Source organism: Nuphar pumila, chromosome 1, assembly GCF_984573655.1.
Source record: "Nuphar pumila chromosome 1, dmNupPumi1.hap1.1, whole genome shotgun sequence".
Classification (NCBI taxonomy): Eukaryota; Viridiplantae; Streptophyta; class Magnoliopsida; order Nymphaeales; family Nymphaeaceae; genus Nuphar; species Nuphar pumila.
Window position 1 is genome coordinate 41,616,468 of NC_143249.1, and position 27,932 is coordinate 41,644,399.

At 37.4% G+C, this 27,932-nt stretch overlaps 1 protein-coding gene across 1 annotated transcript; it reads right to left on the reverse strand.

Moving 5' to 3' along the window:
* Positions 1-115: 115 nt before the first annotated feature.
* Positions 116-27,932, reverse strand: LOC149848801 (uncharacterized). The gene is made up of 3 exons (XM_089997515.1): positions 27,398-27,932; positions 2,594-2,750; positions 116-473 (listed from the first exon to the last, which is right to left on the reverse strand). The coding sequence occupies exons 1-3, from the start codon at positions 27,563-27,565 to the stop codon at positions 340-342; spliced, it is 459 nt and encodes a 152-aa protein (XP_089853641.1). The 5' UTR covers positions 27,566-27,932; the 3' UTR covers positions 116-339.

The following is a 27,932-nucleotide window of genomic DNA, read 5'->3' on the forward strand; positions in this document are numbered from 1 at the left end:
AAACTCGTTGATTTTCGCATAAGGCCAACTTGCTTAGAAGTTAAAATGTTGTAATATTTGATCTATGCTTTATCTCAAAATATTTCTCTAGCTATACTTCAACAGAGAAGCAAGATGAACAACAAAGGAAACTATACTGAACGACAGGTATCTTTTCTTTTTTTCTTACCACACGTTACAGAAATATGCATGGGCATAATTTAGAGTTCCATGAAATGTGGTCTCTTTTCTTCTAACAAGACTAGGAAACATGTCCCACTGGATTTAAACCTGAAACCCGCCAATAAGATGGTGCAACTCTACCAATCCAGTTATCATATTTGATACCATCAAAAGCATTCAATCAGCATCAGAAACGGATACCTTCCCACTTAGTGTTTGAATTATAGCTTCCAAAACTTTAATTTCCTCATCTTTCCTTGCAATCACCTCTTGCTTGGACATCAGCTCTTCCATGTGAAGTTTAAAGACCTCTGCAAGAAAAAAAAAGGTCCAAAACATCGAGAAACGGTCTCTTATCTATCAAAAACAACCATACAATGAATGAAAAACACACCAACTTCCTGTAGCTGTTATTAAATAACTTTGATTGATTTCCACAACAGAAAAAGAGGATGAAAGAAGAGATGTTCAGCCTGGGAAGAAATAACAAGAAGCAAGAAGATAATAATGGTAATTTGTGATATTGAAAGCAATGGGTTCCGCATACAATGATGAGTCAGCTTCTTGGGCAATCATGTACAGCGTAATGTGGGAATAAAATATTTCTCTAGTTTAAAGACCTCTGAAAGAAAAACATAAGGGTCCAAAACATTGAGAAACAGTCTCTTAAAAAACAACCATACAATGAATGAAAAACACATTAACTTCCTCAATCTGTTATTAAATAACTTTGATTGATTTCCACAACAGAAAAAGAGGATGAAAGAAGAGATGTTCAGCCTGGGAAGAAATAACAAGAAGCAAGAAGATAATAATGGTAATTTGTGATATTGAAAGCAATGGGTTCCGCATACAATGATGAGTCAGCTTCTTGGGCAATCATGTACAGCGTAATGTGGGAATAAAATATTTCTCTAGTTTAAAGACCTCTGAAAGAAAAACATAAGGGTCCAAAACATTGAGAAACAGTCTCTTAAAAAACAACCATACAATGAATGAAAAACACATTAACTTCCTCAATCTGTTATTAAATAACTTTGATTGATTTCCACAACAGAAAAAGAGGATGAAAGAAGAGATGCTCCAAAATATAATGCTGAGGGATTAACCTGGGAAGAAATAACAAGAAGCAAGAAAGAAGATACAACAACTACGCCTTCATCCCAAAACAATTGGGGTCGGCGATATGAACCAAAAAAGAAAATCATTCTGGGTCTTCCACGTGAATCCTTCTCCTCCAATGCCATGTCCTCAGTGAGGTTCAAAGCATTCATATCATAATGGTAATTTGTGACATTGAAAGCAATGGGTTCCCCATACAATGTTGAGTTAGCTTCCTGGGCAATCATGTACAGCATAATGTGGGAATAAAAGAATGATAATCACAAGCAGGCATGTCAAAACAGTTAACATCACTTTTGCAGTGTGCAAGATTAGATGCTAAAACTGAAATCCACCATCTAAACGCCTCACAAAGGGCTGAAAAAGCAAAGTTATGACATTCATCTGAAAAGAGTCTTAGGGATATGGCCACAATTCCTCATTGAGAAACCAAATCACCCCAGTTGTTAAGTTGAACGATATATGAAACAAAACTCACATATGAAGGTGTCTAACCTTGATAGCTTTTTAGTAGCAGCTGCCAGATACAGAGTAAGAAGGATTTTGCAGATTATAATTGTTTGGAAATAGCAATCACCATGAGGCCCATATATTTCCAACTGCTTTAGATATAGATGCTAGAGTTTAAAGTTTCTTGTGTGGTAGTGCCCATGCCTGACGTATTCTGTATTGTATTCCTATTTCATCCCCACATTGATAGTTCAAAAAGAAATTGCACAAAGGATTAAGCATTTGCAAAATAAAAAAATGATTATCCTGGCTAATTTCAGCAGAAGATAATGGTGTTTTCTAATGCACCTCAATATATGGACTAACAAGGAGTGAAGATGCTAAAAGGAAAAGAGAAAACTGCATGAATCAGTGGCATTTACTTTCAATCATCAAGATGACAACTTGTTTTTACCAAAATGCCATTTTTCAAGGTAAGGCCGTTTTGCCATCAGTGCTCCTAATAATCATTATTTTGTCATATTATACTAGTTCAATATTTGTATCCCAGATATAAAGATCGAAGCAAGACTCCGTGGTTAAATGAAATAAACAAATAGCATTTGAGGTTATGTATCAAAGTTGGTAGCAAATATCGATAGAAACATATGAATGTAAGTTGGACAGGGGCAGCAAAACAATGCAATTGATATGTTGGTCCTACAACATCAAACAAGAATAATAAATTTCATTCAAATCCACTTGGCAAGATGACTGCCCATATAGATATAGTGCTGCTGCAGACAGAATTGGCAATAATCTGCGCTTGTAAGAACTTTGATTGTAGTATAAATGAATTAATTTAAGTGTAAATGCATACTTGTAGTATTTTCAAGCTCTCTTGCAAGTTCTTGGGCATGCAACTCAGAAGCTCGTTGTGCCGCTTCAGCCTGCCGCTTCTCTGAACGAGCCCGAGCAGCTGCCGTGATTGCTGCATCAAGTTCTCGCTCCAAAGTCTCTACTCTCTGTTCAAGTGCCTGCATATAACGGAAAACGTATTATAACTGCAAAAACAAGTGCTTAAGACCAAATTTTGGTGCAATAAATCATTGAACGAACCTAGTCTGGCCACACATCGAAGCCTACACAAGTTAAAAAGGAAAGACGATAACCCCAAAGAAAAAAGCTCTCCAAATGAACCTTAAGGTGGTATTCAAATATATACAAGCTGGGTAAAGGAGGCATTGATGGTCGTACTGCATAAGAGCAAAAAATGATTGAAAAAACAATTGCATAAAAAGAAAATAACCATGTAGAGGAATATAATCAACGTAACTCAGTGCAAAAAGATACAGGTCTTAGAAAGAAGGTCTTTCCGCTCACCTGTGCAGGAAGAGGGAACGAGATATTGAGAGAAGAGGCTGTGGAAAGAAAAGACGTCAAAATGAATTCAGCGCATCTTACTTCGTATTAGGTTTCGAGTATATATTTAATACATAATTTTAAGGTACAAAAATACCCTCTAACAACAAGCTTAATAACAACACTATTAACATTCAGATCTTGACCCGATCCAATACAGGAGTTGGGTCTGGTCCTGCACAGACCCGACTTGGGTCCAAGACCCAATAACGACTTCTTTTCAGCCTCCCTCAAGTTGTGCATGGTCCTGGACCATGAACAACTTGCCTTTCAGAAACCAAAATTTGTCATTTGTCAGCCCTTTGGTGAAAATATCCGCAACTTGCTTTTCAGTTCGCACAAACATAGGCTCAATCTCCTTTTCTTCAACCTTTTTCCTGACAAAATATTGATCTATCTCAATATGCTGTGCTCGACTATGATGAATGGGATTAAAAGACATATTGATGGCACTTTGATTATCATATAACAGCAGTGATCGAGCAATCGGTTCTCCCATCTCTGTTAGGAAATATCTTATCCATGTAGCCTCAGCAGTGGCAGCAGCCATCGATCTGTATTCAGCCTCAGTACTCGACCTAGCAACCGTCTTTTGTTTTCTACTACTCCAAGAGACCATGTTCGATCCAATGAAGCTGCAATAACCAGATACTGACCGTCGTTCATCTGGATCACCCGCCCAATCAGCATCAGCATAAATAATGATTTCATGACCACCTGGAATTTCACTTTTCTTGTACACCAGCCCATCACCAACTGTACCCTTCAGATAACGAAGTATTCGTTTAACTGCCTCCATGTGCGGTGTATGAGGTTCATGTATAAATTGAGATACCTGATTAACCGAATACACTATGTCGGGTTTAGTAAAGGTCAGGTATTGCAGCATGCCAACTATGCTACGATACCTAGTGGGATCTCTATATATATCCCCTTCTTTAGAACTCAATTTCTGATGGATGACACTTGGAGTTGCCAATGGCTTACAATCTTTCATGCCTGCCCTACTAAGAATATCCATCGTGTATTTGTGTTGAGTAAGAGTGAGTGTATGACACGTCTTATCAACTTTCACCCCAAGAAAATATCGCAACTCCCCCAGATCTTTTATTTTGAATCTCTGATTTAATAACTTCTTTACTTCCTCAATATGATTTTTGCAGTTCCCTGTGATAATGATATCATCTACATATATCAATAGAAAAGTGGTGACCTCTCGTTCATTGTGGATGAATAATGAGTGATCTAGAAGAGACCGAGAGAAATCATGCTTTTGTATTTCTAGCGAAAAACTCTCGAACCATGACCGAGAGGCTTGTTTCAATCCATAGAGTGTTCTTTTTAGCTTACATATATACTAATTGGCGTCTTGTTCTGCATACCCAGTGGGTTGTTTCATATAGACTTCTTCTTTTAGATCCCCGTGTAAAAAGGCATTTTTTACATCTAGCTGACTTAATGTCCATCCATGTTCAATGGCTAGACTCAACACAATATGAATGGTTCCCATCTTAACGACAGGACTGAAAGTTTCATCAAAGTCCTGTCCTTGTTCTTGTGTGAATCCTTTGGCTATAAGTCTAGTTTTATACCGTTCAATGCTCTCATCTGGTTTATACTTTATCTTGTACACCCACTTTGACCCAACGACATTTCTATTTGGTGGTCTAGGCACAACCTCCCATGTCCCACATTCATGTAAGGCTTCCATTTCTTCATTCATTGCTTTGATCAATCTCCTAGAACTTGCAGCTTGATAGAATGTGAGAGGCTCATCCTCTTTATTTATGAACGTTAGGAATAGTTGAAAATCCAATGAATTTTTTTTATAGCTTACTCACCTGTCAAGCGTATGTCAAGTCCAGGAGGATCTTCTGATGTCCAACATCTGTGGAGCGGGAGTAGAAGGACTCGTATCTGTCCAAGGAATGGATGTGTAAAACCCGAAAATTTTATAAAATTTTGCAAATTGGGCCTGGATCCAAATTACAGATCCAGGACCCATAAAGTGGTTTTTCGCATACATTTACCTCGTAAATTTGATATGTACGTATAAGCACAATAATTTGTAATTAACTAAATAATTCGGAGAATAATCATTCAATAGGGGTGCGTAGATGGGTATGGGATCCATATACTGGATCCATGTGCATATATATATTTATATATATCTAAATATATATATATATATATATGTGTATAATCATAAATAAATAATATTAATATTTGTAATACTATAGAAATATAATATATATATATATATATTAAGCGGATTCGAGGATCCACAGTTGGATCCACTTGGATCCAACTTGCGGATCCATTTTGGTGGGGGTTAAGGTTTTATATAAAATGCGAGATTTAAAATGAATAAAATTTTTAAGTTTTTTTTTATTTATCTGAGGATCCACAGTGGATCCATTTGGATCCACTTGTGGATCCATTTTGACTTGGGGTCGGGTTGCGGGTCTCGGGTTCGGACCCGAGCCCCACCCCATATTCTTCAGCCCTGTTAAACGAAAAGGGCAACCCGATAAGGGTTGCCCGATGAAACCCTAGCAGAAAGCAAAAGGGGGCGCAGGGGGTTACGCAGAGCGTAACGACCCCGCGCCCATCTCGGCAGAGGAGGGGGAGTCCGGGTCGATAAAAGGAGGTGGAGAGGAAGCCCTCTCCACTCGCCTCTCCCTTTTCACTCAGTCCTTCTCTCTCCCTCGTCTCTCTCCCTGTCTGCGTGCGCGCACCGGAGGTAGAAGATCGTCGACAAGTTGCGACAGCCACCGCAGCTCCAGCAAGCACCCTTCTTCACGGTAGCAGCGTGGAGCGACACCAGCCGACCGTGCCTGCACGTCTCCAGCCTCCGATCGCCGGAAAGATCGCCGGAAAACCAGCGAAACAGGTACGGTGCCTCTTGGATTTCGGGTTAGGGATCGAACATGGGTTCGATTCCATGCGTGGGTTTGTGGGGAGGATTCGGGGATTAGGTTGTTTCCCCATTTCGAAAACCCAAATCGATTTGGGGATTTACTGTACCTAACCCTAAACTGAAACAAAGTCCAACCCAAATCGATTTGGGGATTTTCTTACCTAACCCTACATTGCAAAAATCCCTAGCCCAAACGATTTGGGGTTCGGCTGTGGTATCGAATTAGCCCCATTCGTGGGGTTTCCGATTCTTTGAAATGGATAACCCCAATTTTTGGGGGATTTCTGTTTTGGGACCCAATAACCTAGATACTAAAGGGAAAGAGGAAATTGGAGTTTGCTTATGTTGGGTGCTAAACCATATGGAAGAATTTGTATCTTGGTTCAATTAAGTTTTTGTTTCAGCAGGATGCCCAGTTTCAACGTTATTTGCTACAGAAATCTTGAGTTTTATTTAGGAAATAAATTGGTAATAATTTTATGAGTTGTTGGTTTATGCTAGGCATCGATTGTTTTAAGATGATTCACATGCATTGTTGATTCCATGTGAACCGATGTTTATGGATAGGTGTTTGAAAGATTGTATATACAAAACTGATCCTGTGATATTTCATGTACCCATTTCATTGATTTGAATTTGATAAGCCTTAAAACCAAATCTCCATTGAAACAAATGGAAATGGAGTCTGCAGTTTTTGTTAGCATTAATATATTAAATTTTACCCTGTTTCTTGATGAACTGCATGAGCAAATTCCCCATCTGTGTTTTCTATTTGGACGTTCTTTATGATTTTTGCATAATTAATGTTGATTAAGATATATATATATATACAAGAACTGGACCACAGGCTGTATGATTTCACTCTTAATCTTATATGTACGTTGTCTGAAGGGGATGTGAGATTTCTATTTTTCTTATATAAAAAGGGGGTTTATTAGTTGTTGCATCCTCTGTCTTTGGAATTTGAGCATTTCTTAGGTTATGACTCAAAGTTTGCTCTTAAATTGTTAATGGTCTGTCTCAGGTATTGAAATTTTATCTTAGGCAGATATGGTCTTACTAGAGTTATGAATTATGACTTGCATTTTTCTTTGTAAAGATACATATATTAGACGTTCTCAAGACCATATGGGTTACGCTCAGGCTTGCTATTAGCTGGACCATGTGCATTCAATGCTTTTGATATCAAATCCATAGTGTTGCTGTGTATATTTTTGTAAATAAACCATAAGTCATTTTATGTATAGAAATTCTTTTATAAGTGTTCATTTGACTACAGTAGTCTTAATCAATGACTTTATACTAAGTGTCAATATTAAAGAAAAAAACTATTATGCTTGCATTGCATTTTTGGCTTCTTGCAGTACTGTTTCCAACCATGCATCTCTTTCACAACAAATTAATTAGTGGTGAAATACTCTCTTGGAACTTATTTGGAAGTATACCTCTTAGCATACTAAAGTCAAAGTTTTCAGAAATATTGTATATATTCTCTTAAGCTTCATTTGAACTGTCTGAAAAAGTTTTCCATCAGTTGAAAAGGGAAAGGAAAGAAACTCAGCTGATTTAGGAGTACTAGCTGTGAAGTTTTGTCTGAACTGTGAATGTTTCCTTTTAACTGTTGATGATGCAGAAATTTGATTGTTGATCTTTTAATGACAAAGCAATGGCTAGCTGGAATGTCCATTTTGACTAGCGTTAGAACCAGTTAGCATGACCATTGTGCTGTTTTTGACAATTTTAGTCTTGTTGTTTTGTTATAAGTATTGAGTGGAAAGAGAGCATAAGATCATGGGTTGTGTGGTACCCTGCCAAGCCCAGCCGACTGGTGCTGGATTATATTTTTACAAAGGAAAATATAATAAATGCTATTCCCTTAACCTGTCCATGCTTGTGGACAAAGGACAGGTCCATTGAATCCTTGTTCATGTATAGTATGACTCATATGGAAGCTTAGCTTAATACCTTAAGTTTTCAGAATACTAGCTAATCATGTTAGATCTGGCTCTTTGCATACAGGTGAATGAAAATGTGAATAGGCTTAAACTTGATTTGATATGCTTGAGTTGGATATCATTGTCTAGTTGTTTTCATGGGCATGAGCAATCATGAAAGTAATGTTTTATTGCTTAAATCTACATGCATGGGTGTTCACGTGATATAATAAAAATTATCAAGGAATGACAACATACATTTTGGAATAAATATGTGAATCCTTGCACATGAATCTTTGAAACCGTGCTTGTGAATGTTGTTGTTTTATGTCCATGGTTATATTGGCATATATGGATGTGCATTTGGAAACACTTGTCGTGGAGATTTATGCTTTCACTTGACTGTTATGACTATGGTTCGCATGAGTGTGAGCATGATTCAATTGTTGGTAAGTCTTCTTGAACATGTACGCTTGATTATTGTGTGAATTGGTACATGTACACTCACACACTTAAAGAAACCATGGATTGGTTAAGACCCATATGTGATGTGGGTAACACACACATATTGAAAATGCATATGAATGAATTATGACATGCATATGTTTGGGTTTATATTTGCATGAATATATATGTTGTTTGGCATTTTGGCCTAGTGTTATGAATGAAACACTATTTGGTTTTATTATGTGATGCACTAATGGCCAAATTGGACCATCACCGGCCTGAAGAGCCGTGGGTTTGGTTTTCTTTTAATTATGCTTTTAAATGCATCACTTGGCACATTACTACATTGTTCTAGTGGTGGATACGGGCTGGAGTCCCGAATGGGTCCCTGCAAGGGAGGATGCGGGGTTTTCACTTTACTTTTGCATATGTGTGGCAAACTTAAAGAATGAACTTTAAATAAAAATAATGAATAAGAACAGTGTAATATACATTCTGGGATATCTCATCTGGAGTATGAGAATCTTGGATATCCGGTCTTGGGGAGACTGTGAGGATACAAAAAACTCCGTGTGCGTTGTTGCCCCTGAACCCGATATTGAGGTTCTTCTCCTGGCCACGGTTTTAGGGAGAGCCCACCACTTTACCCGGGAGTGGTGTGTTAGTCACAGCTGTGAGTTTATGGTACCAAGGAAGTGGCACTTGTGGGCGTGGGATGTCCCTTGTGTCCCCGACATTAGATGTGGAGGTCTAATGTTCCGATGGATGGTGCTGTTTCCTGATATCGGTCGAGGGCTAAGTTGGAACCCAGTAATAAAATATAAATTGTGTGTTAAGCTACCCTGGGAACCTACTTGACCTCGGGGTTTATACCCGTTTAGTGTATCCGCGGGCCACGGTAATTAAAAAGAGGAACTTAAGGATGTGTGCATCTAATAGGGCATGCATATGGAAAGATGGAACTTAAATGAAAGATAACAGAAGAAATCATGCATTGCACATAATCATGCATTTTTCTGTTATGCATTAGATCATGCATGTTTGAATCATTCTTGATATCATGACATCATTTGGTGGTTTCATACGCTTTACTTCGTGAAATCATGCTGAAAGGTTGGTTATTTAGTTGTTGATATATGACACTGTTTACTGTTATTGATTGGTGAGTAAATGAAATCATTGGTAGTTATGAAAATTTAGATGTTGAAAATTTTATATCTGCACTCACTCAAATCACTGCATGAAATCTTATCCATGTTCTTTCTCTCATCTGGTTTCTTTAGAAGTAGCTGTGCTCAGAATTTCGGTTCTGACACCCTACTTTGTTGGTTTTTCACAGGAAATGGTGAACAGTGAAGTTGGACATGCATCTGGGGATGGATGAGTTATACTTGGACTTGTCAGCTTCAGTAGAGGATATTGTGGCTCTTTTGTCTTTCAGTTCTTTTAAATTCTGCAATTGTTACTTTACTTTCAGTTGAAGGAAACTTTGTCTTTGAAATTTTATTACTCATTAATAAAAGAGTTTTAGTTGGTTGATATGGATAATAATTGCAACTTCGTTTGTGGTGTGTGGTTATCCAACTGAAATTGGAACTGTAGGGACCCCAGGTCTCTAGGAAGTTTTCCGCAACTCTTAGAAAAAAAAAAAAAAAATTTCCGCATTTTGCAAAAGTAGGAGTTGGGGTCGTTACAGGATGAGGGCTCTTTCTCTCGTCGGGCGTATACAACACCCTTATACCTTACTGGCTCCAAGTTTTGTGTGGTAACCTCTTCTGGTTGAGATGCATTTGCTGATTCCTCATATATCTCCTTCTGACTGACAATCTTCCTTAGCATTGGAGAAGAGTTCTGAATTTAACCATGGATAGTACACCTCAACATTGGGACTTGAGTTAACAACATCAAGACTTGAATTAGCCGGCTGATCGTCAAAATTCATTTCGTCATAAATGACATTTCTCGATATTTTGACATGTTTGCTCAATGGATCATAGCACCCATACCCCTTGTAGTCTTCAGCATATCCCACAAACCTGCACTTTAAGGCTTTGTCTTGAAACTTATGTCTCAATGAGCTATCAATGTGAACATAGCAAACAGATCCAAACACACATAATTCATGATAATCGGGTTGTATGCCAAATAGAGAAAAAAAATGGTGACTTATTTTCTAAAATGGTCATGGGCAGTCGATTTATCACATGGACTGTGGAGTGGAAAGCCTTTGTCCATAGTGTAATAGGGAGATTACTCCTATGCATCATGCTCATTGCACTCTCAACAATATGTTGATGCTTCCTCTTAGCAATCTCATTTTGTTAAGGTGTATGTGGGCAAGACACTCTTCTCTTTATCCCATTATGTTGAAAAAAACCAACAAAATCACTAGAAGAGAATTCACCTCCTCCATCACATTGGAAATTGAGAATGTTGGTAGAGAAATGGTTTTGGACAAAGGAATGAAATTTTTGAAACAATCCAAAAACTTCTGATTTGTGCTTCATGAAAAATATCCAAGTATAATGTGAATAACTATCAATGAAAATAAGGTAATATTTACTACCAGAAAGAGAAGCAATTGGGGCAGGACCCCAGACATCAGAACATATGACCTCAAAGGGCCTTGAAGCTCTCTTATTAATTGAATTGAAAGGCAAAACACGACTCTTACATAAATGACAACTAGAACACTTTATATCAGTGACTTCTGAACTCAGACTGGACTTAGGAATGAGATTATTCGAGACAAGTTTTTCAATAAAATGACGACTACAATGACCCAAACGACTATGCCAAAGAGTTGGCTTATTACATTCAAAGATGGCAAACACAAATTCAGAAGGAACAAAAGATGCATGTTGATGAGGCTTCAAGGTTGAATAGGCAGAATGAACAGATAAAGGATCTTCTTGAAAGATGTACATGTTGCCCCGTCTCTTTCCCTCAGCGAATGTGTCCCTCGTGCGAAGATCCTTGACATAAACAGAAGAGGGAGTAAATTTAACTGAGGCATTAACATCATCAACAAGTTTTGAGACAGAAACAATGTTCTTCTGAATATTAGGAGCATGAATAACGTTTGAAAGATTAAGAGAAGAATTGGACATGGGTATAATGGCATTTCCAATATGTGAGATGGAGTGATGAGAATCATCTCCTATGACTGCTATTTTTACCAATATAAGGAGCAAGATTCAAGAGTTTACCCGCATCACCTGAGATGTGGGTCGCTACTCCGGAGTCGACGTACCAAATGCCTTTATCATTTTGTTTCATATTCAAGCCTGCCAAGGATGCCAATAGCAACTCCTTCACTTCTCCATCCCTCTTAGCCTCTGCTTGTGGGGGGTTTCCCTTATTTTGAAGATTGAACCAACAATTTGCTTTAATATGCCCTTTCTTATTGCATAGGAAACAAGTAGAAATGGGCTTTTGTCCCTGTATGCTGGGCGTTGGAAGTAGACCACGACCCCCAAAAACATTTCTCCCTTGTCCTCCCCTTCCTCGAGAGAAATTTCCTCCTCTACCTCTACCATAAGTCATCCCTGTGGCCAGCACATCTTGAGTTCCTGAATGCATATGGGTGTCCACAGAAAACCCTTTCAGGGTCATTTCATACTGCAGTAGCTTTGCACGAAGATCTTCAAATTTTGGAAGCTCTGGGAGACACAATAAAGACGTCATCAGAAGATGATAGTCTGGCCCCAATCCACTCAAGGTCTGCTTCACCTTATCTTTATCACTGACGAGACATCCTACAATAGCCAGCTGATTTGTGATGCCTTTCATTTTATTCAGGTACTCCATAATAGACATCGAATCTTTCTTCAACATTTGAAATTCTCGCTTGAGAAACATGATTCTCGCTTTAGAGATTTGTGAATATGTCTGAACTAGCTTGTCCCGCAGCTCTTTGGCTGAACAATCATTGGGAATGGCTACAAGAACTTTCTGTGAGAGTGTTGAGGTGATGTATGCCACTAACGCTTGATTTCTTTTCATCCAAGCAACATATTCTGGATTTTTGAGAAGAACAATAGATTGCACCCCTTTATCGTCTGTCTTTTCCTGCGAAGTGAACTCTGGAGGGGGTGAGACTGATCCATCCAGATGACCAGAGAGATCCTGGCTCCTTATAAAATGAACAATCTGCCTTTTCCAGGTCAAGAAGTTGGAATTATTCAGCTTTTCAGAGACCAATTGGCCGAGAAAATTAGAGGAAAGGCTTGACTGCGGATAAGATGAGTCCATTTGAAAATATTGTGAAAAGGAAAGAAGAAAAAGAAATGCCTAGACTGGACAAAGAAATCAGTCACTCGAATATTCTGTCTTTTTTTTTTTGAGTGACGGATATACTATATTCGGGTATGATCAGAGAGAAGAAAGGCAATTGATCAAAAACTGAATATCAAAAATTGAATCAGTGTCAGATTCAGTGAAGACGTGAAATAGGATTATGAATGCTTCAGGATAAAAGTATTGCAAACTTAAACAGCACAATATTGATTTCAAAAACAACACAATATTGATTTCAGAAAGTAGAATATTCAGACTGAAACAACACAATAATGAAGAAATGGTTCCAGATTAAGTAAAATCGTGAAACAGGAATATGAATATTTCAAAATAAGAGATTATGCAAACAGAAATATCACAAGCATTAACTTCAGCAAGTAAAATGTCCAGATAGTTATGGAATCAATTAACTGATTTCAAGAGAATCAGATCTTAAAAGGAAAAAGGAAGAGAAAGAGGAGACGCTGACAGAAGAGAAGGGGGAGACGTTGATAAGAAGGAGGAGATGTTATCGATCTTACCAGAACTGAAGAACAACGGAAGAAAGGGGGAAGAAGACTATAAGGAAGAAGATGCACACAGACGAGAAGGCGATCTCAGGCCAGGCTTCAACATTGCTCTGATACCATCTTAGAAAGAAGGTCTTTGCGCTCACCTGTGCAGGAAGAGGAAACGAGATATTGAATTCAGCGTATCTTACTTCGTATTAGGTTTTGAGTATATATTTAATACATAATTTTAGGGTACAAAAATACCCTCTAACAACAAGCTTAATAACAACACTATTAACATTCGGATCTTGACCTGATCCAATACAGGAGTCGGGTCTGGTCCTACACAGACCCGACTTGGGTCCAAGACCCAATAACGACTTCTTTTCAACAGGTAAGTTGTACCTTGTAAGACATTAAAACTATGTAAAAAATATGAATAGCATGAGCCATTATTGAAGGCAGCTGCCTCAAATACCATCTCATCATTTAGGTTATATGATACCATCAAGCTTCTAATGACGGACATGAAATCACCAACTCAAGCTTAAAAAAGTTCAAATGTGACCGATAACCAGTTACCGGAAGCGCCTAAGTAAGTGGGGAAGCGTGCTTCAAAAGTGCAAAACATCGCGCTTCCGAAACACGTGGGGAAGCACCATTTTTTAATGGGAAGTGCGCTTCCCTTTTATGGGAAGCGTGCTTCCCATCACGCTTCCCTCGCGCTTCCCCCATTTTTTAATTTTTTTTAATTTTTAAATTTTTTTATTTTTTTTTTCGCTTCCTAGGTCGCTTCCGATACGATTCCCGATTCGCTCCTAAGTGGTCCCACACTTCCCGCTTCCTAAAAATTTAAAAGTGCCTCGCTTCCCGTATCGCTTTCCGCTCCCGCTTCCTCAACTGGCAACCATGCCGATAACTATAACACCCCAAGATTTTTAACCCAAAAATTTTGAGTAAATTTTTTTTTTCGTCAACAGAAACATTTTTCAACGTCTTAAATGAAAAACTTTGGGTGAGTTACGGTCGGTCAATCACACTAGTATTGGAATTTAATAAAAGAAAAAACATCTTCTTATAAACTTTCATTGTAGCATATAGAAGTTCATAAAAACTAAATAACAAAATAACAGCAGTTTCAAAATCCAGTCTTTAGAAAAGGGAAATGAGATGGCTTCCAGACTCCACCAGATCTCCTGGTCATCGCTCCGCTGATTCATTCAGTTCCTGTAATTGTGTAGGGGGTCAAATAACACCCCTGATGGAATACAATGACAAAGTACATGTATACAAAAGTAGGAATGCAAGAAACATTATTTTCAAACAGACATTGATAAATCACAAAACCACTAAAAACACTTTAATACGTATGCATGATCAAGGATGTTATGCATGACTTAACAATGCAATAGAGTATACTGTTAAAATGTATACTCAAAAACATTATTGTAAGTATAAATATATATACTTATATACCTAGAGATACGTATACATATGTTATATGTATACGTATCTCTATATATAAGTATATATATTTATACATTTTTCCCCTTTTTTACCCGAAAAGGGTATTTTAGTCCTTTTACTCTTTTGCGCATATTCCATTTGGAATATGTTGTAACTTTTTCTTTATTTTTTAATTTCTTTTATTTTTTTATTTTTTTATTTTTGCTTTTTTGCTTTTTTGCTTTTTCAAAAAGGTGCTTTGGGGGTCTCCCCAACGACTCCTTTGGGGAGCCCCCAAGCACCTCCCATTTCTTGTATAAATAGGGGTGTTCCCCCTTGTATATTGCTAAGCTTGAGAGTCTCAAGCATTCGGTTCCTTCTATAAAATACATGCCATTGTGCATGTTTATTATTTTTACGCTTTTGCGTATTTGTTCAAGTGTTGTGAGAGTGCCTTCGTACACATCTTTTTTCATATTCTTTGTGCTCGTATGTGTATTGTCTTTTCATAGACAATTTTACATGGTATCAAAGCAAGGTTGATTATTGAAGATCGTGGGATTCTCTTTTTTTCGAGTGCCTCGAAAAACGTGTCTTCCGATTCTTAGAGATTGAAGTGGTGGATCTTTCTTCTCAAATATTTTAGGAGGATCTTGTGCAAATTTGGTGTTGGAAATATTGTATTGGTACGCTTTTTTCTCTATCTCTCTTCTCTCTAATGGGCGAAAAAGAGTCCCATTTTGCTCTTGGTTTCAAATTAAATGGGTCCAACTATCATGTTTGGGCCGGAAATATGGAGGCTCATATAAAAGGGAAAGGCCTATGGGGATATGTTCTTGGCACTATTCCGGAACCGGAACCCAAGATTACCATAGTTAAAGAAGGCGAAATCAAGATTCTTGAGGGAGAAGAAAGAACCAAAGCTCTTGAAGAATACTCCAAGAAACACGATGAATGGGAAATGAAGAATTTCAAGATTCTCTCTTGGTTTTTCTCATCCGTAGAAACCAAGATTAATGCCAACATTATTAAATTCAAAAAAGCATCGGAAGCTTGGCATTATCTTGAAAAAATGTACACCTCAAGGGATCTCTCTCATAAGTATTACCTTCAAAAGAAGGCTATCTCTCTCTCCCAAGGTGAAATGACGATTAGGGAATACTTTGCCGATCTTTCCTCTATTTGGGATGAGCTTGCAATGCTTGAACCTAAATGGAGTGGAGAGGCAATTGAGCTCCGTCATAAGCAACTTGAAGAAGATCGGTTCTTCAACTTCTTAAATGGGCTAAGGCCCGAATTTGAGCAAATAAGGTCATCTCTTCTCTCCTCTTTCACTCCCCCTTCTCTTGAAGATGTTCTCACCAAGTTAAGTGGTGAAGAGACTCGTATGAATTTATGTAAACAAGGACCAAATGTTCTTGCGGTCCCTTGTAATATTGAAGAACATAGTGAGGTCAATGCCGTATCAAGACCCGGAAACAATGTAAAAACCTATCGTCCCCCTCATTTTAAATTCCAAAATCAAGGTGAAAATGCTGGTCAAAGAGGAAGAAGGGACTATAGCAAAACTATTTGTCATTTTTGTAAAGAACCGGGACACATCAAACCCGTATGTCCTAAATGGAAGAGACTTCTAGCTATGGCTACTACTGGGGTACCACAGAAGGATGAGGCATCTTCAAGTGGGACCCTTTCTATAAATCAAATAGTGGAAGCCCTTCAACCTCTCCTCAAGGGATCTACCTCCGGTGCGGCCGTATCCACGTCTTCTCCTCCAGGTAAAATCTCTTGGCTTTTGGACTCTGGTGCATCTTTTCATATGTCCCCAAACTTTTTGTCACTTTTCGATTATTTGAAAAATCGTTCCCCATCGTATGTCTCCACTGCTGATGGAACCTCTCTTGAAATTAAGGGAATAGGTAATTTTGAAACTCAAGAGTTTTCTATTCCAAAAATCAGATTTATACCTAAACTTAACTTAAACCTCCTCTCTGTTTCTCAACTCACGGACCATGGCTGTGATATTAAATTCTCTTATGACAAATGCTTAATACAGGATCGCCAGTCCGGGAAGTTGATTGGGGAAGGCTTTAGAAGAGGAGATCTATACTATATGGAATCTCTTCAAGTTCCAAAAGTTTTGTGTAATGTTGCCCGACATAAAGATATAAATGTATGGCACAAAAGACTTGGTCATCCTAATATCACCAAGTTATCATATTTACATTTTGCAAAAGACCTATGTAAAAGCTCTTTTTCTTGTAATGACTGCATTCTCGGAAAAATGTGCAGCTTACCTTTTGAGCAAAGAACTATGTTCTCTTCCAAAATTTTCGAAATTGTTCACTCAGATGTTTGGGGACCCGCACCTGTGGTTTCAAAAGGAGGTTTTTCTTATTATGTAATATTTGTGGATGACTTTTCCCGTTACTCGTGGATATATTTTCTTAAGTTTAAACATGAAGTGTTTTCATGTTTTAAAAATTTTCACTCAATGATTAAGAATCAATTCAATAGCAACATAAAGATTTTTAGAAGTGACTCTGGGGGAGAATATCTCTCCAATCACTTTAAGGTATACCTTGAGGATCACGGTATTATTCACCAAAGGTCTTGTCCTAAAACACCTCAACAGAATGGGTTGGCTGAAAGGAAACATAGGCACATTATTGAGACCACTAGGACTCTTCTTATATCTCAAAATATTCCTAAAAACTTTTGGGCCGAAGCAGCCCTTGCTTCTGTTTATTTAATAAATCGTCTACCATCTAGGTTATTAGGCAAAATATCTCCTTTTCAGATTCTACATAAGCTTGAACCTGATTATAATAGGTTAAGGGTCTTCGGATGTAAATGTTTCATACTTACGGATAAGAATGACAAGCTTTCACCCAAGGCTATCCCTTGTGCTTTTCTTGGTTATTCCGAAACTCAAAAAGGGTTTCGTTGTTACGATTTTCGAGAGGATAAGCTATATGTCTCTAGAAATATAACCTTTTTAGAAAATGAGAGTGGTTTTGAAAAAAATGTTTCTCAACAAGAAAATTTTGATTACTCCTTATTTGACTTGTTATCTAGTAATGATGACATATCCAGTGATGATGATGTATCATTAAACCATGATGAGGAAAATGATGAAGATATTGGTGAACATAATGATCCAGAAAGTAGAGTTCCAAGTGAGCCTATTACCTACTCTCGTAGAAACCAAGACACCTTTAGAGTGCTATTGATCAATATAGTGAGCTTTCCACTCCTCTTGACCATAGAAGATCTAAAAGAAATAGAAGACCTCCAACCCGCTTTGTATCGTTTGATTCTTTTTCACCCCGATATAGGGCTTGTCTTAGTGCTATTCACTCTTATTTCGAACCAAGAAATTTTGCAGAAGCTAATCAATGTATAGAATGGCAAAATGCCATGCAAAGTGAACTTAACGCTCTTAAAAGGGCAGGAACTTGGGATTTTCAAACTCTACCTATAGGAAAGAAAACTATAGGCTGTCGATGGGTCTTTAAAGTTAAAACTAAGAGTGATGGTTCTTTAGAAAGGTATAAAGCTCGATTAGTTGCTAAAGGGTATGGGCAAGAGTATGGAATTGATTACGAAGAAACCTTTGCCCCTGTAGCTCGGATGGTTACCGTTAGGTGTCTTATTACTATTGCATCTATTAAAAATTGGAACATTTTTCAAATGGATGTTAAAAATGCTTTTTTAAATGGTGATCTTAACGAAGAAATATATATGGATGCCCCACCAGGCATGATAATTCCTAAGGATAAAGTTCTTCGTCTTCGTAAGGCTCTCTATGGCTTAAAGCAGGCCCCCAAAGCCTGGTATGATAGATTTACCAGTGTAATGTTGGAAAATGGTTTTTCATCATGTTATACTGACACTGTTTGTTTACTAGAAAATCTAATGCAGGGATTGTAATTTTATTACTTTACGTTGATGACATGTTAATAACAGGTGATGATGTTCAAGGAGTCAAGGGTATTAAGTCCGTCTTGACTTCAAAATTTGAGATGTCAGACTTAGGTTTTCTGACATATTTTCTTGGAATTGAGGTTGCCTATTCGCAACGTGGTTATTTTCTGTCTCAATCTAAACTTTCCTGCGAGATTATTGATAGGTCAGGTATTTCTGATGACAAAGTATGCGAAACTCCTGAAGTTGTGGGAGCAAAAATGAAGATTGACGACGGTGTGCCTCTAACCGATCCTACTCCTTACAGGCAGTTGGTAGGGTCTTTAATGTATCTTAGCATTACTCGACCCGACTTGTCTCATGCTATACACATCGCCAGTCAGTTTCAGCATGCTCCTACAACCATTCTTATGAGTGTTGTGCTCCGCATCATCAGATATTTGAAGGGAACGGTAAATAAGGGAGTATTTCTATCCTCTTCCTCTGAATTGAAATTGCTTGCTTATACTGACTCAGATTGGGGAGGTGACCCTAGTAACCGTCACTCCACCACTGGTTTCTGTGTTTTCTTAGGTGAGTCCTTGATCTCGTGGCGATGCAAAAAACAACAAAAGGTCTCCCTGTCATCCACTGAAGCCGAATATAGAGCCATGGCATCTACCACCATGGAAATAGTATGGATTAGAAGCCTCTTGGAAGATATGGGAGTAGTTGTCAAAGAACCAACCAAGCTTTGTTGTGACAATAAAAGTGCAATCTACATTGCCAAGAACCACACATTTCACGAGCGAACAAAGCATATAGAGATGGACTGCCATTATGTCAGGGAAGAATACTTGAAGAAGGTCATTGATCTGCCATACGTGACGTCTGAGTATCGACTTGCGGACTTCTTCACAAAAGCACTTTGTTCGCCCAGATTTCATTTCCTTCTTAACAAACTTGCGGTTATCACACCATAAGTTTGAGGGGGGGTGTTAAAATGTATACTCAAAAACATTATTGTAAGTATAAATATATATACTTATATACCTAGAGATACGTATACATATGTTATATGTATACGTATATCTATATATAAGTATATATATTTATACATTTTCCCCTTTTTTACCCGAAAAGGGTATTTTAGTCCTTTTACTCTTTTGCGCATATTCCATTTGAAATATGTTGTAACTTTTTCTTTATTTTTTAATTTCTTTTATTTTTTTATTTTTGCTTTTTTGCTTTTTCAAAAAGGTGCTTTGGGGGTCTCCCCAATAGAGTCGTTGGGGAGCCCCCAAGCACCTCCCATTTCTTGTATAAATAGGGGTGTTCCCCCTTGTATATTGCTAAGCTTGAGAGTCTCAAGCATTCGGTTCCTTCTATAAAATACATGCCATTGTGCATGTTTATTATTTTTACGCTTTTGCGTATTTGTTCAAGTGTTGTGAGAGTGCCTTCGTACACATCTTTTTTCATATTCTTTGTGCTCGTATGTGTATTGTCTTTTCATAGACAATTTTACATATACATCTATGACATGAGTAGAACTCCGCCTGTGTAGTTATACACTGCCGGTCCCAAGCCCGGATAAAAGAGGAGGGTTGCGGTAGGCCTGTGACAGCCAGCATAAAAACTTTGTCATATCCTATGAAAATGAACCAATATGAGAATTTCGTTGGGGCGTTCCCTACTGAGCGACGCGCTGTACTCTCTAGGCCCGGAGGCAGTGATAAATGTGCAAGGGTTGCTAGGTCGTCGCCCAGAAGCGACGCGTCACACCGGCGCCCGGGTGTGGTGTCAAATAGGCAAGGGTTCCCTCACTTTGTTGGACGGGTGGGGGTAAAGAAGTTAGTCCAAGACCATAAAATTAGGTTAGCCACTTGGAACATAGGGTCTTTAACTGGTAAGTTGGTAGAGTTAGTAGATGTTATGTGTAGGAGAAAGATTGATATTTTATGTCTTCAAGAGACCAAATGGGTAGGTGAGAAAGCTAAAGTGATAGAACCTTGGGGATATAAGATTTGGTATACAGGAATAAATAGGAATAGGAATGGAGTAGGGATTGTTATGAGTCGTCAGTTTATAGATAATGTAGTTGAGGTCCGTAGGAAGGGTGATAGAATTTTACTTATTAAATTAGTATTAGGTACGGATATTATTAATATTATTAGTGTTTATGCACCTCAAGTAGGTTTAGATGATTCCATTAAGCATCAATTTTGGGAAGATTTAGATGGAGTAGTACAAGAGACATCTTATGGAGAAAAGCTTTTCATCGGCGGTGACCTTAATGGACATGTAGGCATTAGTAGGGATGGATTTGAGAATATCCATGGAGGCTATGGTATAGGAGAAAGAAATGAAAGTGGAGAAAGGATTTTAGATTTTTGTTTGTCCTATGATATGATCTTAGCAAACACTTGGTTTAGGAAGAGGGAGTCTCACCTAGTAACATTTAAAAGTGGGGTTAATACGAGTCAGATAGATTTTTTCCTACTTAGAAAGAGAGATAGGGGTTGTTGCATCGATTGTAAGGTTATACCAGGAGAAAGTGTAGCTACACAACATAGAGTCTTAATTTTAGATCTTAGAATTAGACAATGCCGCAAAAGGGAGAGACATAGGATAGATCCTAGAATTAAGTGGTGGGCACTGAAAGGAGCTAAACAAGGAATGTTTGTAGAGCAGGTAGTTAAGGAAGTTGATTGGTGTCTCGAGGAGGATTCAGAATCAATGTGGAATAAGATAGCGGGTGGTATGAGAAAAGTAGCTAAGGAGGTATTGGGTGAGTCTAAAGGCGGTGCACCACTAGGTAAGGATACATCATGGTGGAACGAGGATGTCAAATTAGCTATTAAGGTTAAAAGAGAGTGTTATAGAAATCTAAGTAAGAGTCGTGATAATGAGAATTTGGAGAAGTATATGATAGCAAAGAAGGAAGCTAAAAAAGTTGTTCGAAACGCGAGGGCTAAGGTATATAAGGAGGTTTATGACAAGTTGGATACCAAAGAAGGCGAGAAGGATATTTATAGGCTTGCAAAGATGAGAGATAGGAAATCGAAGGATTTGGGTATGGTTAGATGTATCAAAGATGAAACGCAAAGGGTTTTAGTCAAAGATGAGGAGATTAAGGAGAGATGGAAAGATTATTTTGATAAGCTATTTAATGATAGTCATGCTCAAGATCTTGGAGACTTCTCCATTCCTTTTCATGAGATAAATCGTGACTTCATGCGCAAGATTCAAAAGAAAGAAATTGTAGAGGCTTTGAAGAAAATGAAATCTAGAAGGGCAGTTGGCCCAGATGGTATACCTATCGAGGCTTGGAAATGCTTGGGAGAGAAAGGTTTAGAATGGTTGACAAGTCTTTTTAACTTGATTTGGCGAACAAATAAAATGCCTAATGAGTGGAGGAAGAGTACTTTGGTGTCTTTATATAAGAATAAGGGTGATATACAAGATTGCACAAACTATCGTGGTATAAAACTCATGAGTCATACTATGAAACTTTGGGAGAGGGTGATTGAGTCTAGGTTGAGGAAGGTTGTCATGATATCGGAGAATCAATTTGGTTTTATGCCTGGAAGATCAACTATGGAAGCTATACATCTTCTTAGACAACTTATTGAAAGATATAGAGAGAGGAACAAAGATTTGCATATGGTTTTTATTGATTTGGAGAAGGCATACGATAGAGTACCTAGGGACGTTCTCTGGTGGACAATGATGAAGAAAGGTGTTTCTCTCAAGTACATTAGTATAATTAAAGATATGTATGAAGGAGTAGTAACCAATGTCCGCACTTGTGGAGGGGTGACAACCAATTTTCCGATAACGGTTGGGTTACATCAAGGATCTGCTTTAAGCCCTTTCCTATTTGCGATAGTGATGGATGAGCTTACGAGATCAATTCAAGAAAATGTACCGTGGTGTATGTTGTTTGTTGATGATATTGTTTTGATTGATGAGTCTAGAGCTGGGGTTAATGCTAAGTTAGAATTATGGAGACAGACATTGGAAGCTAGAGGTTTTAAGTTGAGTAAGAGTAAGACTGAATATATGGAATGTCGGTTTAGTAAGCAACGAAGTAGTGATGGGAGTGTAGTGAAGCTTGGTGAGCAAGATATACCGGTGAATGATTATTTCAAATATTTGGGATCCATCATTCAAAAGTATGGAGAAATTGATGGAGATGTAAATCATAGGATAAAGGTTGGGTGGATGAAATGGAAAAGTGCTACTGGAGTGCTGTGCGATCGTAGAATGCCATTGCGGTTGAAGGGAAAGTTTTATAGGACGACTATTAGACCCGCTTTACTATATGGTACGGAATGTTGGGCTGCCAAGAGACATCATATTCAAAAAATGAGTGTAGCTGAGATGCGGATGCTTAGATGGATGTGTGGAAATACAATAAAAGATAAGATTCGGAACGAAGAGATACGTAAGAAGGTAGGTGTTGCACCCATTGAAAATAAGATGCGAGAGAATCGTTTACGGTGGTTTGGACATATTCGGCGAAGGCCTAATGATGCTCCAGTTAGAAGGTTGGAGAAATGGGAAAATATATTAGTTAAAAGAGGTCGGGGTAGGCCTAGGAAGACTTGGATGGAGATGATAGGAAAGGATATGAATGCTTTGAACCTCACCGAGGACATGGCGTTGGATAGAAATGATTGGAGGAAAAGGATTCATGTGGAAGACCCAAAATGAATTTCTTTTTTGGTTCATATCGCTGACCCCAATTGTTTTGGGATGAAGGCGTAGTTGTTGTTGTTTGTTGTTTGTTGTATCTATGACATGAGTAGCTTAAGATTCTGACATTTAGGTGATCTTTCTTATGCGATACTTTTATCAGAAAGCACAATACACTTTTGTTCCTCTTGTTAACAGTCTTTGTGGGTACGACAGACAATATTCGAATTGGAGACATGACCAAGGGGTACATTCAAACAAATAGTGTCTTATTACCTTGGCCTTGCACATCCTTTCTGGCTCTGGGTGAGGGATGAAACTTATCGAGAAAGAAACCTCAACACCCTCAACCTGGTATACCAGTCTTTTCTTTAGCTGAAGCCTTATTCACTACCACCCCGCGACACCAGTGGTAGCTATTCCCTATCTCCGTGGTTGGGGAAGCAACCCTCCATGCTTTACAATACCTCATGGAGCCAATCGTACCGCTTACTCTCTCATTGTAAGCAACATGAGAACTGACATTCACATTCTTAATTAGTTCAGTCTCATGACATACATACTTAAACATTACTTTTAAACTTTTAATGACCTCCATAGGGTACAAGTACGCATGATTTTCTTTTTAACTTATCACAGTCATTGGCCACCACTTTGGGCCACAAACATTACAATTCCATTTCAGAGGTTCCGAGCACATATGGCCTTTTTCACTGCCTTGAGAGTCAATTTTGACATTTCGCCAAAATGTCTTGAATAAAGCATTAACACACACTTTCTTTGCATTCATGTCTCATGTTTTTATCTTTACCACCCACTTGGTTGTCAAGCCATATGAATCACATGAATAACTAACTTTGCTTAACTGAACGCGTGCACTTTTTCATAAGGCAAAGTATTTGTTTCACATACTCAAAATCACATTTATGACATATCTTATAAAAATCCATTTGTATGGTAAAAATGCATACAAAGCTAACATAACCCTTAATCTCTTACTTAATGTAAATATGTAGTTTAAAATTTACTTAGGCAAAACAATGTGACTATATTTTCTCAAACTTGAATCATATGCAAAAACCAAATAAAAAACAGGATTATGTTATAAGTCAAAAACATATCCCAAGTAGTTTAATCATGTATATTTTCATAAAGTCATACTTTTAAAATCACCGATTATAAAGCTTGAAATTTGTTTTTCACAAAATCCAAATTTCAACTTACCGGTCACCATATATTTCACAAACTACATAGATCGTTTTATTATTTCTATTTTTCTTATAAAATGCATTGAATGGTGTCCCTGAATTAAAGTACACATTTTAAAATCCAATCTGATTTTTAGTCATGTGTGACTTCCTTTCTTTTTTTTATAAAAGCCCGATTTCATGAAAACCGTTATGTTGAGCCAAATCATATATATATATATATATATATATATATATATATATATATATATATATATATATATATATATATATATATATATTTTTATTGTTTTTTTTTTTTTTGAAACCAGACTTATGCAGTTTAAGAAAATACAGACCATTCATATGGTACTAAACTCGTTTTTTTTTCTGGAATCGACAACAAAAACGCCTAAATGATGTAAGCATATTTTTTTTTCTTCCTTTCACATTCACGTATACTCGTAACAGTAGATTTTTGGCCAGACAGACTATGCTGCCGTCCAAATCTGATTAAGTGCATCTTTCGTCCATTACAAATCAATTTAATGAACTTACAAAATAAGCATTGTGATTCCTAATCATAACACATACTGTCATAAACATACAAATCACATTTAACAAAGATCAATGATATCACAGACAGGGCTGATCAAACTGGATTTCCAGAATCTCATGATAAAACAGAAAATTCGATTAACACAAATCATCTTTTGATGTCAAATAATATTGTAGCTAAAATGAACATTTTCCAAAAATCAGCAATTAGGAAAATCGACATTTCATGGGCCATACTTTCACACGCATATACTTAAATCAAAGTACCTACCTTAAACGAGAAGCTTTGAATCGTTGGTTGGACTATAATAGTCGGCTACGAACCCGGGTAACAATCTTCACCACTTACACAATCTAGTTATAGCACAAGAGAGAGAGACATAGGAGAGTATGGAAAAACGTGTAGGCTCTCTCTTAGCATTTTATAGGGAGGAAAAATAGTAGTTACAAAATTGGTTAGTGGGGGTTTCAATTCTCAAAGGTCTTTAGAGTAGTAGGGAGGCTGTCATTCACTCATGGCTTAATGAGAGTGAGATGTGGGTGGGAGTTTCAAGAAACTCCAAAGCCTTCTTATTTATTTTATATTTTTTTTCATATGTTTTGTAACTTCCCCCATTCACATGAATGGGGGTGTTGTACAACCCACCCATGTTTGGCTGTTGTAACTCCAGCCCACCATCTTTGACACACACAAAAACGTTTTTGGCTTGATTGAGTTTTATTAATTTTTTTCTTATCTTTTTTTTTAACTTATTTTGAAGTAACTAATGTAACTCCCCCATTCACGTGAATGGGAGAGTGGATTCAGCCCACCATTTTACTTAAGTGAAACTCCTAATCATAAAGAGAAGCAAAACAAACGTTTTCAATTTACTTCTTTCTCTTAGGTATTGAATATTTAGCACTGTATTTTATTTTATTTTTATTTTTGGTTCAAGTGGGGTCCACTAGAGAGGACGCCCCTCTCTTTAATGTATTAACTCTCCTTCATATTCTATTAGTTGATATATATATTTATGCATCCCTAAGTATATACTATGTACACATTTCATAGATTATGAAATCCATCTTATGTATTAATTGTATTTCCAACACTACTTTTACCTTATGTTACATCATAAATTTCTGGATCCATGTTGGATCCAGTCCTATGTACATCAATTCATACTCATATCTAAAAGTCATTTTGGATTTCAGATCTTGGGATCCAGATCCAATTTGGATCCTTTCGAGATCTGGATCCAATTACCAAAATCTGACCCATACACATCTATTATATATATATATATATATATATATATATATATATATATATATATATATATATATATATATATTCCTACTTTTGAATCTCGGATTTACCTATGCACTAGATCCAAGTATTGGATCCGTTTCTCATAGATAGTGGATTTCAGATATTTTCGGTATTGGATCAAGATCCAAATCCCAGTAGTTTTGAACCCACGAAATTAAAATTTTAAATTCCTTATAAACCTTTAGTTTATATTAACCTTTCACAAATTATTTTCAAAACACCTAAAAATTTCCTCCCAAATTTGTGGGGCTTACAATAACAATTCCTCACCTCAAAATATTAACAGCAATCAAATTGTTGGGTATGCATATCATATAAGTTATCATGTTGCATCTGAAATATCCATTGGAACATTTACAAAACCTGATGGTGAAGTATTGGAAAGTTTACAGGGCAGTATTACAAAGTTTACAGTTACTAAGTTTCTTTAACATAACCACCACCACTATCGCTAACATCATTTCTCAAATCAGGTGAATAGGCAAACAAAACAACATATCACAAAATATAGCGTTTTGGCAACGTAGCTGAGCAAAAGCACAAGAACTCTCAGAAAGTCAGAAGCAATTGGGAAAATAAGCAAAACAAAAGCAACTTTGCTAGCTAAATCAATTATCGTAACCAATGTCATCGTCGGTAACAAGTGACAATCATCAAGAAGCAGAAGTGAATAAATTGTCCTTTCCCCAAACCCAAATAAGGAAAATAAAGAAAAGTTCAAGTCCAGACTCCATGGATCGCAATCGCTAAGCATTACAGACACCTTTAAAAAAACGATCTTTTTCCTTAAAGTCTCCTGTAGACTATGGATCCTTGAGATGAAAGTTCGCCAATTCTCAGCATTATACCATTATTGGAAGAAGCAATCACTAAAAAACAACACCAAAAACTCAACTCCCATCAAATCAACATCGTCTAAGCATCAATTTTTTGTTCATCCAATAATCCCATGACAAAATGTACACGCTCTGTGTACCAAAATCAAGAAAAGCATGCGCATTACAATCAATTCCTCCAAATAAAATTGAAAAATATAGTGTAGAAGTTTTTGGGCACACCTTGATCGTTCGAGCCTGATCGGAACACAGCGTCGCTTGATTGAAGGATTCGTCGTCGACGAAAACAGCCTTCTTGACTAGAATCTTCTGAAGGGATCCAAGGGTCGTTCCCATTTCCGTCAGGTTCACGGTGGCCGCTTTCCATCTCTCTAACCCACTGGCCTCCATTTGGGATTCCCCAATTCCTTCTTCTTCTTGATTAAGATACCCCAAATCGTGTTCTTCTTCTTCTCTTAGAATTAGGAACTCCCAATTTCTTCTTTTTCTTCTCCTTGTTATTCTTCTTCGAACTAGAATAAACCAAATTCTCTTCTTGTTAATTAAGATTACCCAAGTTCTTATTCTTCTTGTTCCTCCCTTTGAATTGAGAATCCCCACATGATTCTTATTGGCCTTCGATTAGAATTCACCAAATTCTCTTCTTCTTTGAATCAGCAACGCCAAATCCCTTCTTTTTTTCTTCGATTCATGATTTCCCAAAATCTTCCCCCTTCTTTCCCAAACAAGCATTTCCAGAACTTACCGTCTTTCTCTG